Source organism: Gobius niger (assembly GCF_951799975.1).
Source record: "Gobius niger genome assembly, chromosome: 8".
NCBI classification, from domain to species: Eukaryota; Metazoa; Chordata; class Actinopteri; order Gobiiformes; family Gobiidae; genus Gobius; species Gobius niger.
The window spans coordinates 35,908,561-35,926,083 of record NC_136859.1 but is presented as its reverse complement, the minus strand read 5'-3'; the positions used below and the strand labels follow the sequence as shown (position 1 = coordinate 35,926,083).

Genomic DNA, 17,523 nt, shown 5'->3' with positions numbered 1-17,523 from the left:
TCAGAGCAGGAGGATACTGTGAGTTTGTATCAGAGCAGGAGGATACTGTGAGTTTATATCAGAGCAGGAGGATACTGTGAGTTTGTATCAGAGCAGGAGGATACTGTGAGTTTATATCAGAGCAGGAGGATACTGTGAGTTTGTATCAGAGCAGGAGGATACTGTGAGTTTGTATCAGAGCAGGAGGATACTGTGAGTTTATATCAGACCAGGAGGATACTGTGAGTTTATATCAGAGCAGGAGGATACTGTGAGTTTGTATCAGACCAGGAGGATACTGTGAGTTTATATCAGAGCAGGAGGATACTGTGAGTTTGTATCAGAGCAGGAGGATACTGTGAGTTTGTATCAGAGCAGGAGGATACTGTGAGTTTATATCAGAGCAGGAGGATACTGTGAGTTTGTATCAGAGCAGGAGGATACCGTGAGTTTGTATCAGACCAGGAGGATACTGTGAGTTTGTATCAGACCAGGAGGATACTGTGAGTTTATATCAGAGCAGGAGGATACTGTGAGTTTGTATCAGAGCAGGAGGATACCGTGAGTTTGTATCAGACCAGGAGGATACTGTGAGTTTATATCAGAGCAGGAGGATACTGTGAGTTTATATCAGAGCAGGAGGATACTGTGAGTTTGTATCAGACCAGGAGGATACTGTGAGTTTGTATCAGAGCAGGAGGATACTGTGAGTTTGTATCAGAGCAGGAGGATACTGTGAGTTTGTATCAGAGCAGGAGGATACTGTGAGTTTGTATCAGAGCAGGAGGATACTGTGAGTTTATATCAGAGCAGGAGGATACTGTGAGTTTATATCAGAGCAGGAGGATACTGTGAGTTTATATCAGAGCAGGAGGATACTGTGAGTTTATATCAGAGCAGGAGGATACTGTGAGTTTGTATCAGAGCAGGAGGATACTGTGAGTTTATATCAGAGCAGGAGGATACTGTGAGTTTATATCAGAGCAGGAGGATACTGTGAGTTTATATCAGAGCAGGAGGATACTGTGAGTTTGTATCAGAGCAGGAGGATACTGTGAGTTTGTATCAGAGCAGGAGGATACTGTGAGTTTGTATCAGAGCAGGAGGATACTGTGAGTTTATATCAGAGCAGGAGGATACTGTGAGTTTATATCAGAGCAGGAGGATACTGGGTTGTTATTGCGGCGGATGATTGATTGTGGCATATTGTGTTGCCCTAAGGTATCATTACAAAAATCTAAAAACATGAAAAATTAGCAGGAAGAGCCAACTGTTGTTAAACATTAGGAGAAAGTTTGTGGTGAATATGAGTGGAGGTGGAGATTAGTGCGTCTTTGCACAGAATGGTGAGTAATACATTTGTATTTTAACAATCGTCTAATGAAGGAACATGCCTCGCCATCTGCAGCAAACGCAAACACAGCCCGGCTCCTGGCTTTCATTTGTTTTCAATTATTCCAAAGGATTGTTGGCACCAAAGTACAATAAGTTGGTTGTGATATATTTCCTGTGTGACATTTATCATGTAGGCTGCTCCTACACAGTGCCACAGTGCGCCGTGGCGCCCGTACCTGGCCATCTGCCAGCCGCTCCTATGGAGCCGTGCGCTGACTGTAGCCACATAAATCAGACAGAGAGAGGCTCAGGAGCTTTTATTGGCCTCATAAAAACACGCGCAGAGGTGTGACGGACCGGTGTGTGCACGTCCCAGCCTCAACAATTAGCCCCACATGCTAATCATGCTAATCATGCTAACCTACCATCTTTGGCTTTGTCGTAAAACAGATGAGAGGCTCTGGAACAGTCAGGGTCTCCTTGTCTGTCAGTCTAGACACACTTTGACTCCCTCCTCTTTCATCTCCTCCGAGCCGCTGTGATTCATATGCTAATGCTTTTATTAGAGTACCTGTTACCCTGTCAGAAGACTCCTGTCAGGACACGAGCTGCTGAACAAGGGCTCTCTTTCACTGCACTGGAATAATGTGTGTACGAGTATTTACAGGAGCTGTGTGTGTCTGTGTCCACAGCCCTGGAGGGAGGACAGTGTGCGGCCGGACGACTGGAACCCGCGCATCCCAGTGGGCATCTCCCCTGTGAGCACCTCCCCTGTGCACCTTCACCCACCACCCAGATGGACTGTACGCACTCCAACGCACTCTAACGCACCACACACACATGCTCTCTGTGATAATGTTGTCATGACGTGTTTGAAATGCCATTATCTTACGGCTGAAGGTCAGATTTAGGGTTAAGGGCAGACACTTCAGGCAGAACTCTATTTTCTCCATTCTCTATCAGATTTTGGGCCAGTTTGCTCCACAACGCAGAAACTTTCACTTGGAACGTTTATGCGTTAATTGCGTGATTGCCTAAAATAATTGGCCAATTTTCACAATAAGGTGTATAATTACAGGCACTGAGTCACTGTTTCTCCACAGATTTATTTGGGGCATTGTAACTTCAAAGCCCATATTCTCTAAATGCTTTTCTCCTACATCTCTTTAGTAGCTCCTACCGACTTTTCAGTGGTATTTTAAATATCTCATTTCTGCCTGATTTCTGCCCTTGATAAAATATTGAATGTTTGACCAATAAGTTGTTTATTTAAAAACTAAACCAAAATCTCCTCTGAGCAATGTCATATTTATTGAGTCATTTACAGGAAAAGTTTCAGATTTATATTTCTAAATTGAGGTGATAAGAGCCACTAAACTGCAGTAAAATTAAAAACACTCCTGACAATCAGACAGTAAGTTAGTTAGCAATGGATTATTGAAATAAAATCATCTGAAGGACTTATTTTGGGGGTAAAGGTTCTGCAGAGAGGCTTTTCCATCGTTAATGCCAGGTTTAACGTGCATTAAAAGGTGAAATGTTAGCGTTTGTTCTGACCCAGTTCTGGCTGTCCGCAGGTGAAGCCCTCCACACTGCCGGGCGAGTGGAACGGGAAGACGGAGAACTGCATGGTCAACATCAACTCCACCATCTACGATGAGATCCAGCAGGAAATGAAGAGGGCCAAGGTCTCGCAGGCGCTGTTCGCCAAAGTGGCCGCCTCCAAGAGCCAGGTACGGCCACAGCGCAAAGTCACACACACCACGAGTGCGCCGCAACATCCCAGATCACCCTGCAGACTCCTGTTAGGAGAGAGCATCACTTTTATTACTGCAATGCATTGTGTCTAATTTGTTTTGGAATATTGAAACCCCCCATGTATGTTACAAATATCATATTTGGGTCTTTTTGTTGACCTGTAGCAACCCAGTTTGTTGGAATTGTTCATATTTACAGTAAAATAGTCAGAGGTGTCCTACTTCACAGATGCTACAGTCGTTCATTGTTGTCGTTTAGTTGTGGCACTGTGGCACTATTTCTCCATAGATTTATTTTTGATGTTGTAACCTCAAAGGCCATTTACTCAAAAATGCCATTTTCTCCCATTGCGGGAGAGTAGAGAGCTACTAGTAGTCTTTAGTAGCTCCTACAGACTCCAAACCTTACAGTCTTGAATTTAATTTCCGATTTTTAAGGATTTTCTAAGGACTTTTTCTATATCTAATTCCTAGTCGGGATTTATTGAGCTTTGAACCCCAAAAAACAGGCAAGATTTGATTTCAACAGGTTTTATTTGGTAATAACTATCCTCTGAAAAAAAAATCTTTGTATCTAATAGATCAACAAAATGAACCCATGAATTTAAACTTGGCTCTGTCCATTATTTAGATTTTGTCGCTTGCCTTTTTTGTATGAAGACAGAAATGAGCATGATCTTTTTCATCTCATATCAATCAAAAGTTTGAATGTCTTCTTCCCCATTGACCTGCCGAGTGCCTCCCTCACTAAAGCAGTCGCTGAGGAACAGTCTTAATGACATGTGTGGTCTCATTGCGGGTTTGGAGTTTCAGCGCTGGGCTAATGTTTGAAAACCAAACAAAACGTGTTTATATTCGAGCGACTGAGCGACTGGGCTTCTGTCGTCTGCACCAGACTGCGCGCCGCGGAATCCGCTGCCAAAAAGGCACGGCGGAATCCACTTCCAAACCTTTTATTACCCGCCATTCGCGGGGCGCGCGTATTAAAGGTGTGGCTCGGTCTGCGGCGGCAAGGTAACGGATCAGCCCGGGCGGAATCGTCAGGAAATATCTGCAAAGACCAGGGTTTTTTCTCGCTGATTAAGATGATTACAGGGACAGATAGCTTTGTTTTACTCAAAAATTGCAGCTTGATGCACAAACCACTGTTTTTGCGAAAGGGGTTCAAAGACGCGCAGAAGAATGGGGGAAGACGTCCTTGTGTTGACTTTGGCGCACGAAGGTTTCAGACACGGCTGATTTAAGACGCCAAGGGAAAGAAAGAAAGAATTTTGTGGATAGATTTGATAAATTTTGAAATCACATATTAAAGAAAGTTTTTTAACACATTTCCAAGTCCAAGTTGTTTTAAAAACTGTAAGTGTGAATAATAACTTCAATCACTCGTACGGCAACAGGGCAGGGACAAACCTTCTGACTTGTAGTAAGCCATTGGTATTGACTGTGCACTGCCACCTACTGTTCTGAAGAAAGTATTATATTTATCTTTCAAACCTACTGGAGTAAAAGTAATATGTTTTCAACAATATAAGTAAACTACAGATCCTCAAAAACAGACGCTGCTTTATTATGAGTATTGACTTCTGTTTTTGTATCAAATAAACCAACATGTCCTTCGGTAAAGCCAGAGTGTAGCTTTTAAAGATCAAGCAGGACTCAGTAGAGAGGTACTGTGGTGTCTGAAGGGTCTTTCAGGGGAGCGTCAGGGTTCTGTCTGGAGAAGGTAAGAACAGTTGATGTGAGGCTGGTGGCGTGTCTCCCTCTGACGGCGAGCTGACGGAGGCGGGTGCGAAGGGAACGGAGCGGCAGATAAGAAGAGTGCTAATTGTGCCTGTGAAAAGGGGGCCTGGGAGAGCACTTATCTCCATCTCCATCTCCTAATGGGCGCTCGGCGGGCAGCTGGTCCCCCCGCCCCACCACCGTCTAACCAGCCCTGTCACCGCCAATGCCAGAGAGCGACCAGTGCCACGCAGGTCTTTGGAACCATTTACGTACACGCACTCAAGTGTTTACGTTGTGTTCAAATGCCACTTTGGCCTTGGGACAATCACTATTTTCTTACAGTTTTCTGGTGGACTATGAGCGTCTTTAGCACACTCCATAAAAGTCAAGTCAGACGTGGGCCTTTGCATTGCCAAAAAAATGTCAAGTTGTCTTGTTTTAACTTGAACGTTGAATCAGAAACTGTAGCGGATTGTTCAGTGGAAGTGGAGCTAGCAACGTTAGCATCAAGCGAGCATTTTGTTTCACTTTCAGTCTCGGAGTCCTTTTTGGTGGAATATTCTCCCCGTTTAGCTGTGTAAGTTCTGTTTGTGCGGTTCTGCTGCCTGACAGGACAGGTTCCCCCGCGGTTTAAAGACACCCTTTACGCGTCTTTCCATTGGAGCTGGACGGAGCGGTTTGTGGATGATCTCACCACCTAGACCAGGATGTAGGCAGAGTCAGGCCCGCCGGCAAAATCTGGCCCCCAAGATGATTTTGATAAGTACTATTACACACCTGTCACAGTACACTAAATGCTGAAAAAGAAAATCCTGTCTTTTCTTTAAAGATGTCCAAACATGCTGCAAATCGAACATATATGATGGAAGGCATTGGGATCTCAAGGAAGTGAGGGTTCAGTCCCTAAGCAAAGTAGCCGACTCCTGACCTAAACTAACGTGTCGCTTGAAGAGTTCAAATGTGGTGGGTGTAAATGTTAAAAGTTTACACCCGTTCTTTTCTGAACACTGGAGCCCTTAGCTTTAGCGGAAATCCAACATGGCGTCTGCCGCTGTTGAAGCTGCAGCGGCTGAGGAGGGAGGATGGGCAGGACTGGCACCGTGCCCGCACGGACTTCTGGGAAATCACAGTTGGCACAGTGGGGGTGGTGACTGGTACAGAGGCGGGTCCTGTCAGAGGAGCCTCCCGACATGCCCCAGGATCAGCTGATTTAACCCCCACCACAAAAGCATAGCCTCGCCACTGCTCTGTTTGCTATTCTTCATTTATTCTATATTTTCTTTCAAATGTGAACTTAATTTTAATTATATTTTTGTGTTTAAAGTAGAAAAAAATATATTGCTTCTAAAATAAGATCAATTGTCACTTAGACATAATAATTCTTCTCCTTTCTAATTCCATGTTTGTACTTGGCAAGCTATAATGACTGAAATTGAGGTGAAATATTCTTAATTCCAGTCATTTAAATTTATCATCATATCGTTGTTTGCAGTGTGAAAATAAACCATTTCAAGTAAGCGATTTATGATTTTTTCATCAGATTTGGTCAGAATAAAACTAAATACCAAATAATGAATAAAATGGGACTAATCAAAACCAAACTTTTGCACATGCTGTGTTAGAAATGTGTAAATCCCTCAGCGATATATTGTGGCACATATTTTGATATATTGAGTATCATTAGCACTTGTTTCCCTTTTGTCCTCTGCTGGGAACTAGATGGTTATGTCTTGTGAAAGCTGCAAATCTTGTAGTTTCGAGCTCTACAAACCTGTTCTGAACACATGTAATTGGTCAGACATGGTTGTCACAGTGAGATGTTCTTCCTCGATGCTTCAGGAGTAGACGTGTGCAGATCGATGCTCCTCCTCCTCTCAGTTTTATTGTGGGGAGTTTTTGGAGCGCTGCCACCGAAGGGGAGCTCGCGGGGCTCGTAACCACCCCCCCCCCCCTGCCCGCCCCTTCCTCACTGCCTTGTATCCATCACATGTGCAGTGAGTCCCTCCTCATCATCGTGTCAAACTCAGGGCCGTCCGTGCCAGCTTTGTGGTTATTATTGTTATTGTCTGAGGAAATTCCAATTACCCTTAGTCTTCTGTGAACATTGAAAGGAATATGGGCTCCATTTGCCACCGCTGCCGGACAGAATATGACCAAATGATTATTATGGGAACTTCCGTATCACGAGAAGCCACAATATATCGCAATATCCCTGACTGAACACAGGGTCAAAAGCACATGAGGACTTTCACATGTGGGAAAGATTTAGCCTTGTGTTAGTAATGATGTTTGTATTCCTGTGGTACAGTGTATGCACTGCACCTGAGTGAACGGTGAGGTCTACGTGCTGGAGCCCGGGGTTAATGCTGATAATAACATCACAGCAGGACACCGGCCGACACGAGCGCAGAGTCACGGAGCCCTGTTCTCATTTGTGCTACAGAGGAGGCGTGCGGCGCCGGCTCTCCCCACTGCAAACACTGCAAATCAACATCCACCAGTTCACAATCCCATACTGTCAAAAGACTGGTGTGGCAAGATGTTTCACTTAATCAGCTCTCCTCCGTGGGTTAAGCTGTAGCTCCAGAACATCTGTCAAAGTGACTTCTTCTCACACTCTGGGAACAACATCTCCACTTACTGTTGCACTTCCTGACATCAAACATGCCTGATTTATTGAGCTATTGACCCCACAAAGCCATATTTTGTTATGCTTAAAATGTTTTATTATAGGGCCTATGGGCCTATTTAAAGTTGAGGCAGTGGGCAGGGAAGAATTCCAGGGTAATTGTCAAAATTCAGATTTTTTGCTCTTGGTTTTTAGGTTAATATGTTTGTTGTTACTGGCACAATCCACCGGAAACAAAACCTGCCACAATCGTCAGCACATGCAGTCAAAGTCCTCGTACTGTTGCTACATTCAACCTTTCTTTCAGTAATGTGACCCCTACAAAAACTGACCTACTGAATGAAAAAATGCAGCTACACAATAATTTGATAAACAACACAGTGATTTTTGTGTTTAACTGTGATGAAACGGAAAATATTTCTGTGAGACATTGCAGTCATTTTGTTATACAAGACGGCCCTTTTCTTCTCTCATCATGCAGCCCTCACTGTAAACTGTCTGAAACCTGTCCAGTCATGGTGTTTTGTAGCCGTTTGAGCGGCTCTTCGTTTGGGCCCTGTGGGGGTGGATGGTGGTGGATGGGGTTGGGGGGCCAGTTCTCGTGGCTTGACTTTTATGTCGGAAACAAGACGAACACTCCCAGAGAGCGGCTGAAACCAGAGCCCCCGCTGCGGCCTGGGAGCCCAGGACGCCGTGGGGTTCAAAAGCCCCGCAGTGACCGGTACATACCCCCCTCCGCCCCTCGCACTCGCTCGCTCTCCCCTGGAAGAGGCGATGCTAATTAGCCCGACTGTAATGAGACAGAATGGCAGTGATCTGGTGTGCCGCTGCGCCGCCGGGGGGGTCGAGCGAGCGAGAGGTTGGTGTGTGCCATCTGTTAGCCCCCGCACCCGCCTTGGCACGCCGCTCCCCGGAGAGGAGGCCAGGGGGGCGGGGGGATGAGAGGTGAGGGGGAGTGGCTCTCCACATTGCTCTAAACACTTTGATTTGGGAAGAGGAAAACGCCTGGTCATGTTACTTCAGCTTCAGGAAAACAGTGGCTTTGGAGATTCTGTTCTGCAAAGACTTAATAGCCCCGATACCAGGGATCCCAACTGAATCTGTCCTTTCACCCCCCCCCCCCGGGCTCCCCCAACATGTGCAGTCATCACATTAGCACAGCTTGTTTACTTAATAAGCATAACTTATCAATGAAATAATCATTTCACCATTTTGAAATAATTGTGTTAATCAAATTGTTATTCAAGCACAGTGTTTAATTTCAAAACTAACCTAAACCAAAAGCAGTTAAAGTGATAGGTTGTAATATTGCAAAGTGAGGACAGAGTGAGAGGGAAATTTGAAAGTAAATTCAAGATTCAACATCAAGCTCCTCCCCCTCCCCTCCTCATTGGACCTGACAGGCTGGTTCACAGGAAAGCTCACCTCATTGGTCCAAGTGGTGCCACCACGAGTCTGATTAGGGTCTGAAATCAGCAAAGGGAGGGACAAAATATGAGGCTATTATTTATTATTTCTTCTGTTGTGTTAAAGTGCAGGCTCAAACATTTAAACTTACTGATCATAACTTTCACGGTTCATTTGGTCAGACACTATATCACTGTATCACTCTTCAGTGACATGTGATGCTTCTGATAACGGCCTGCAGATGCCGCTGAAACATGTAAAGGCAAAGATACATGTCTTTGGTTCATTTAGTCAGTGTCTGACTAAATGAACCTTGAAAGTTATACTAGTAACACAAGTAGACACAATGCTTAGCTTTTAGACTATCACTTAAATGAGACTAAAACTGGGTCTAAAGTCTGCCGATATTTTGGATTTTTCGATTCCTAAAAACTAAATAAAAAAAGAAAGGACTAAAAAGATATGAATGTCAGTGACACAGTTTGAAAAAGCCTCATACTGTATCATTTCTATTGAGTGCCAAAAGAAGTGAACGCTGTGTAATTGTTACTTCAGCCTTAGAAGTACTGAGAGATTATAAAAGACTACAGCCTCTGGAGATCCAGTTGGAGACCCTAATGTCATGTTCCAAGTGAGAGACAGACGGATTTGACCAATCAATCTGCTCTTTACAAACTAAAACACCAAGGCCACCAGAATCTAAAAACCTAAATCATAGACTGTAAGACAATCTCAGTATTAACTTTGGCCACATGCCCCACCTTTATCCTTTATGCCTTCTGTGAGCTGCAGCTTATTCAAGCCATCAACAAAATGGCTGCTTATTAAAAGACAGAAAGAAAATCCCACCCAGCATCCACCGTAACACGAGTCGCTGTGGCTGAATGTGCCTGTCCCTCACTCAGCAGGTGAAAGTGCAGGACGTAATGCCTGTGACGCACTTGTTTCCTGTCAGTGCATGGTGATATCATCCGCACAGCACTGGTACAAGAGCTGCAGATGGCTGACCTTTGGGGTGTTTGCTCAGAGAGGGAGCACCCAGCGGCCGTGTGAGCTCCCGCGGTCAGAGCAGAGAGCGAGAGCCTTATGAGCTGCTATTAGTCTTTGGGTAAATGTAAGAAAGACATGTATGACTATAAGCTAAGTACTTTATTTGAGGATCTGGACTTTATTTGCATAGTGTTGAGAGCGTTTTATTTGGACACACGCACCAAATATAGACAGGGCAAAGCCGGGGGACCCATCTGCAGTCCAGGAGGTTCCCTGGTATGAGCAGGAATGTTTCTGTTTTAGTTAGATCGCTGTACAGGCAGGGGTCAGAAATCGTTGTTTCCTCAAATATATGATGTAATGTCACATATTTTCTGTATCCAACATCGTCGACAGGACTGGGTTTATTGAGCTGAGGATGTTTTTCTTCTATCTTCTCTTGTTATCAGTGCAAGACAAGTAAAGACACAAGCTAAATATGAATTTAACTGGAGAGCACCTACTGTACTGGTTTTCAGTTTGGCTCATTAGAGTCTTTGTTCTGTACTGAGCTGAGAACAAAGATGATTCTAATCAGTGAAACTGTAAAAGTGCAGTTGTGGGTGTATGGCCGTCCTGACCTCTCCTCTTTGTTTAAATGGACCTCTGGCTCATGTGCTTAGGTTTACACTGACTACAAGAGTGACTACAAGAGTGAGAAGAAGTGAAACTTCCACATCCACCCGGGCCTGTCGGCGACACTTGAAATATCTTGTGCCACGACATCTCATGAGATCAAATTGCCACGAGATTTTTCAAAACGGTGTAAAGTAATCATGTGATATTTTATTTTGTTTTTTTATTTTAATTGGCTGTAATTTAGATATAGAGTTACACCCTGTAGACTGCTTAGACTAAGCTTCAAATACGGTTTAATTATTCATAATTAGAATAGGAAAGTTGATCAGAATACGCCTTCTGTCAAAAGAGCCAAATGTATCAGCCTTGTTCTAATATTAAACTGTAAACACAAATAGAGCCTGCATGATCTTGGTAAAATCTTCATGTCCCATCCTTATTAGTTATTAAAATTTTGCTACAAATAATACAATGCATTGATTCCATAGAAAGGAAGGACATAACAACAAAATATTATTGCAAATTATGTCAAAATCTCGTCTCGTGTCTCTTCTCGTGAGATTTGTATCTCGGCCCACCCATACTAATTTGACTCTAGAGCACATAAGCAACTTCACACCTGCTCTCACCCAATCATGTGACAGTTTTTTTTTGCTCAAGAGTTTAATCTTGTACACCCCTGATATAAAAAACACAGAGTACATGTTGAATATTTCATGCCCCTATGTTCCTATAGGGGGTATACAGATGTGATCACCCACCCCTCCCCCTCTCTGACGGAACACGCCACGCCCCCCGCGGGTCCAAACGATCGTGACGCTTTATTAATTGATTTATTTATTAATCGCTTGCGCACGCCTGGTTTTATTAGGTTGCCATGGGAGACGGGCGAGGCCAGACCTCCCGTATATTATTTAAGACATGATTTCTCGAACTGGAGAGCCGGCTGTCTGAATAATGAATTTAGCGAATGAATTATCGAGCAAACGGTAAGAGTCCGCCCCTCCCTCTGAAAGTCTCTTATTGTTTAATGGACAGCAGAATTTTCCCACACAGACCTCCTCCCTGCAGCCAGGATACGAGGGAGTGTGCTCTTCAGACGTCCAATAAAACTGGTATAGAGTTTGAAAATTGCAGTCTTGAAAGCTACAAGTCGGTATAAAAAAGTCTGGGTTTCAACCATAAGAGGACATGTATCAAAACAGATTCCAGAATAAAACAATCAAATAAAAAAGATCTTATTTCCCAACCCCCAATGTAGCTCCTTTTTGTGACCACTGTGGGGGTTTAAGTTGAGACTGCTGGTGATTGAAGTATTTTTGTTTTGTTTTCTCCCGTATTAGTTCTAAAGTCAGTAAAAGGAGCCAGAACAAACTCTCCCCCTTACCACGTTTAATGCATGACTTTTTATCAACTTGGGATTTTGTCTGAAATCACTCCAACATGGTCGCACTCCGCTGTGTTTCCCACGAGTATCCATTCACAAATACTGGCATGGGAATGAGCAACAAAACCTTCGGGTCGTTTTCTCCGGGTTTTCTCCACTTCAGTAGCTCCTATACTAAATTTAGTATATATACATATATATAGTATATATACAAGTGCTCGTCACATAATTCGAATGTCATGTAAAAGTGCATTTACTTCTTTTACTCAACTTAAAATGTGAAACTAATATGACATGCAAAGTGACATGTCAAGCTTTTGTTTGTTATTATTTTGATGATTATGGCTTACAGTCCATTTTTAAAATATTAACATTTTCTTAGAGTTTTAATTTGGGGTTTTTACAAGCTGAGTCATAATAATCACAATGATAACAAATAAAGGGTACATGTGTCACTTTGCATGCAATGAGTCTATATCATATATTAGTTTCACAGTTTAAGTTGAATAACAGAAGTAAATGCACTTTTTCATGATAATATAATTATATGACGAGCACCTCTATATCAATACGTTGCATGCAATACATCTTGTCCTTGTTTGTGTCAGTAAACTCCCTTTCCCACAGACCTCCTCCCTGTAGCTCGGTGCAGGACCGTACTGCGCATGTCCGTCTCTCCTCTCTCGTTACTTTCTCTCACATTTGACTCTCTCCCTCCCCTCTCTCCTCACGCTCCACCTCTCACCCCATCTGTCGGCCGTCGTCGCTCGCCCACCGTCGTGCCAGGACCGGGGCCAAATGCCTCTTCATTACCACCTCTTGTACGTCGTTGCACCAGGAAATGCCGGCGGTGCCAGGCCAGCGGGCAGCGTGGCATGGCACGGCCCCGTACAGTAACTCATCTGGTGCTGGCCGTTTGGACCGAGCGCTGACAGTTACGCAAACACTGACGCCATACGAGCTCCAGATTCTGACATTTGTGATGTTTATGTTCGATTTGGACGCTTTTGAAATCACTTTGTTGATAAATTGTTGTAGAGTCCGGTTATTGCCTGCTTTAAGTTTGTTCTTAGAGCACAGTTTGTACTGAAAAGTGATTCAAAATGCTTTACTGAATCAAGCACATCTACCCTTGGTTTGTTGCATTTTGACTTGATGCTGGTGCTCATTTTGAAGCTGCCTTTCTCATCAAAATAGAAGGCAGAAATGACATTCGATCCGAGCGTAGGTGAACTTTTCATAAGCCGGCTCAATGTCCACTTGTCCTATAGCCGTTAGCATTTAGCCATCAAAAATTACAAACATCTACATGTGTTTGTCTGTTGTTGACCATCGACCACATGTGTATGATCTTAGGAATTATTCATGAAGGTACAGACCTTTGGAAATTTGTGACCAGACACAGATTGTAGGGACACAAGTCAGTTCTTGGGCATTTTGAGATATTCACAGATTATGAAAGTGTAGTCTCCAAGCTTTTAACAGATGTGTAACACATGGAAATCTGATCATATCTGGAGAACATTTGAATCTAACCTCTCAGGATTTTTCTAAGACGAGAAAACAGCCTCTAAACTTTTGGGCTGTTCTCACCTCTCTCTGCTGCTCAGAGTGACAACAGGGCTCATTTACATCTCATTTAGATAAGCCATATACAGAAAAGGCAAATAGCCGACCTCTACAGAAACTAGCAACACAATGACAACTAGCAACATTATCCCAACACACACACATGTGACCAGAGGGAAAGAAGAACGCACACGGTCGTTAGTGCCATGGACAATGACTACGTTATATTATCCGTAACCTGCACAAATGGGCTTACCACCAAAAACGCCACAAGCAAGAAAAAGCAAACTTCACTCACCCGTCTGAAGAGACCTTTGCGGTCTTTCTGCTCAGCAAACTCGTTCACTGTTGTGTTAAAATCCAGTTTCCTCGTTCAGTTGTTTTCAGTGTAGAGTTATGCAAATCTGCGCTACATCCTTCTGTCTTAAAACACTCTGCTCTGAAGGAGCTGGCTCGGGAAACGTACTGGTCAGCAGGGAGAAAATCACCAATTTGTGGGAAACTCAGTCAGCTGACTTGTGTCCCTGAATTCCACGACAGGGCACATTTTTATTTAATTATTAGTATTTTAAAAGTGGGCTTTAAGCCAAATGCTAAATCATAGTTGGTCTGATGCACATTCAGTGACTAATGCTGTACACTTACACTCTTAGCCTGGCGCAACAAGACAAAGTTGGTATCTTGTGTGCAAACAATGGTGCGGGAGCTGACTACAACAAACTCTTGCTGCTTCCTCTTCGCTCTAGTTTTAGATTAACATCCCGCGCAGTCTCCCAGATCTTATTAAGTTCTCTGTGAGTGAAACACTGTCCATGTCCCGAGAAAGAGAGAATATATTGATGGTCTGGCCTCAGCGCTAGTTTTAAAACACGAGCATGTGCGCCCCACACACACCCACTGTAGCCACTTGCTGCACCAGGTATGAAGATGAAGATTCCACATCGCGCCCTTGTCTTGTCCACAGTCTGTATTTAGAAACACAAGAACTTAATGTTGTATTGGTGGAGAAACTACAGAAATGATATAAATGTCATGAAGTGGACATGCCATACCCCTCCATACCTCACCATTGATTTGTAAATGGCGGAGATGTTGTGCTGACCGGGTACACATTTGTCAGACTCAGATAGCTAACGTTATGTGACGTGAACAGACTGAGGCTTCTGAATGGTCATAGGAGAGAGAGGATTTAGTATCACAATGCCGTAGTTATACATTTTTATGCACATTGATAAGATTAGTAGCTGTAAGCATTAGCTACGTTAGCTCACCTTTACACGTCTTTTAGCTTCTTCTTTCCTCTAGTTTTTGCACTCGGCACTTCCTAATAATGTCATGAACTCCTTTAAAAGTAGGTATTTGTCCTCAGTGTTGGGCTTTCATGGTTGTGTATTCCAATCGTAGACTTCTACAGAGTGCTGTTTGTGATGGAAACAGTGGTAGTGCGAAGCAGAGTGAAGCCGAACAATGCGTCCCACACCGTGCATTTACTTACACGGCAGATAATCAATAATACAAATACAAATGAGTATAGCATTAAATTAAACGTGAAGAGTGAAGAGTTGGGTGTTTTTCTGGTGTAGACATGCTTTAGGCCTGGTGGTATTTCACAAGGTGATACTTGGAAGTGAAAAATGGTTCTCAAATTCTGGTGAAATCAACTAATAAATCACATTACAGCCTGACAAATGACTGCATGGCAGATAATTGGTGAAGCCGTCCAATCACCTGCAAGGAAAATCTAGCCCCGCCTCTTCTTGCAGCGTCTAGGTCCCTACGGGGAGTGGACATAATAGACTTGTTTATGAAGTCTTGATCGCACTTAGACATACAGGTCGGTGTCTGGGATATACCGTATGTGCTTCACAATGCACATATTGAAATACAAGCTGCTAAAGAATGCTTTACATCATCATAGGCCGGTTGCCATAACTAAATGTGATGTTTGATTTATTGAGGCATGAAAATATCCTGAATATATTATTGAATAACATTTTATGTAAGCAACTCTAAAAACGTCAAACTGACAGCATTTGTTCTAAATGTAAACATGAGGTACAACATGAACATAAACACAAAAAATGTACAGGAGATGAATATTGTGAATATGAATATTGTTATTAAACGACAAGGTCTTCTTGCAGACGGTCATTTTTGTTATTGCAGATAGCTTATGTCACCTGATCATCTGCAGCCAGAGAGATTTCCTAATTGTGACCATGAAAGCAGCGCTGTTGGAGTGAGTGCGGTTCATGTGCTCGGGGTAGAGTGCGCGTGGGTACTGTATCTCGGTGGTGAAGCTGCTGTCAGTGCTGCGAGCTGTAGCTGTACAAATGTGCGGCGGCTCGCCCTCTCCTCGCTCTGCACTCCTCCTGACAGACCACACAGGGCTTGTTCTGAGGCCCATTCTCGCTAATCTGATCAGGCAGGCAAATACGCCGGGAAAAGCGCTTTAATGATCCCCCTAATTACCTCAAGTCAATACCAACTGTATTATTAGACTCGGGGAAAATATTCCATTAGGGTGCCCCCCGTGGGAGTCCCCCCTCCCGCACACGCGCAGTGTCACGCGCCGCGCGCCCCCTACGCTTGTAATTAATTTTATTTACACACGCAGGAATGCACAAGGTCGCACCTGCAGCCCGGAGCCGCCCGACTCGCCCGCCTAATCAGATCTGTCATAATTACCATTCTGCACGCTTCTGACACACGCCGGGAAATATTTCAATTTAACTACAGCCACGAGCGGCGGCAGATGCGGCGCGCGGCTAAGTGTCTGTGCACTCGGGAGCGTGAGGAGGAGAGAGCACGGGGAGACATTAGCCCCATCCAAGTGCTCTCCAGTCCCTGACAGCCCCGACACGGCGCCACGCTCAACTGCAAGCAATACCATAATCACCATAACCTTTTATTATTTACTGCACTGACTCATGCCATTCCCAGGCCTGGTCAAATCATCGCCCAGGAACAAACACAGCTTCATGAGCCACATTTCAAGCACAGGTCCCCAAATGAAATCTGCTCAAATCATTTTACATTTGCTATTTTTCCCTTTTATTTTTCAGTATTTTCTTTAGACTCTGTTTTTATCTCAATTGTATCCCTTGCTTTGTCTTAATTTGGCCTGGCGCTACTTGGAAGATCAAATATTTTACTAGGTGATACTTGGAGAATAACATTTGAGAAACTCGGGTGTAAAAAAAAAAAAATCTTTACAATAGGTTGTAAAGATTTGCGAAAATATTAGGTCTACAACAAACCAGACCAGTCACCAATAATGTTGTTTACATATAAAAAATACCATTGTGAGTCTGTACGTATTTGATTTGGTTTTTAACAGGGAGAAGTGGCTCTCCTGATGTTTAAGGTCGCGGATTCCTGGCCAAGACCAAATCAACCAGTGTCAAAAAGGTGTACAACACTGATCATTGGGGCTGGAAGATATTGCAAAATAAAGATTTTTCTTGATTTATGTACATTTTTTGATGCTAATACATGAAACTGATTCATGAACAACCTTTCTATACATCTCAGCTCAAACAAAAAACGAGCGCTTCCCTTCAGTATCATTCAGCAAAAAACTTCCTTTGTCTCATCCAAGCTCCAAAACCAGGAGGTGTGTCTGCTGAATAACTGCCTGTGAAGCTGATGGTAAAGTACTATGACGTTTACACAGATTGACCAAAGTCGATACTGTGATTTTGATCAAATCTCGATTAACTGCCCTGCCCTCTTGGCTGTGGAGTTGGACCATGCCTTGAAGAGAGTCACTGTATTTCTGTCTCTGCCCACCGCACAGGCGTCCTCTCTCCTCCGTAACGCGCTGCGCAGCCACTGGACACCCATCTGCCGCGGACGCCCAGCCCGGAAACACTCCTGATGCTCCGACATATGTGAAAGTCCCGCAACAATAAGCAATAATTGACTGCACAAGTCGTTCACAGAGCTGCACAAACGGAGCGCCCGGCGTGGGGAGGGCTGGAGAAAAGGGGTCAGCCACCTTAAGTGAACCGCCGGTGCAAACACACACAGCTGCAGCCTGTTACTGGGACTGTGGTAGGGCTGGGTAATGTCAACAACCTCGCGATGCGATGCGGATCCCGATACGGGGACCACGATACGATGCGTAT

The 17,523-nt window shown here is 43.9% G+C and overlaps 1 protein-coding gene across 10 annotated transcripts in view; it reads left to right on the top strand.

Annotated features, from left to right (window-relative positions):
* satb1b (SATB homeobox 1b) overlaps nt 1–17,523 on the top strand; it is a 123,932-nt gene that overhangs the window by 86,085 nt on the left and 20,324 nt on the right. For 6 of the 10 annotated variants that reach the window (XM_079562226.1, XM_079562222.1, XM_079562224.1 and 3 more), the window contains 2 exons: nt 2,007–2,117; nt 2,892–3,047. In XM_079562226.1, coding sequence (XP_079418352.1) covers nt 2,007–2,117; nt 2,892–3,047 — 267 coding nt within the window. The remainder of the gene's footprint in view (nt 1–2,006; nt 2,118–2,891; nt 3,048–17,523) is intronic. The other 4 variants (XM_079562218.1, XM_079562225.1, XM_079562221.1 and 1 more) reach the window with 1 other exon arrangement.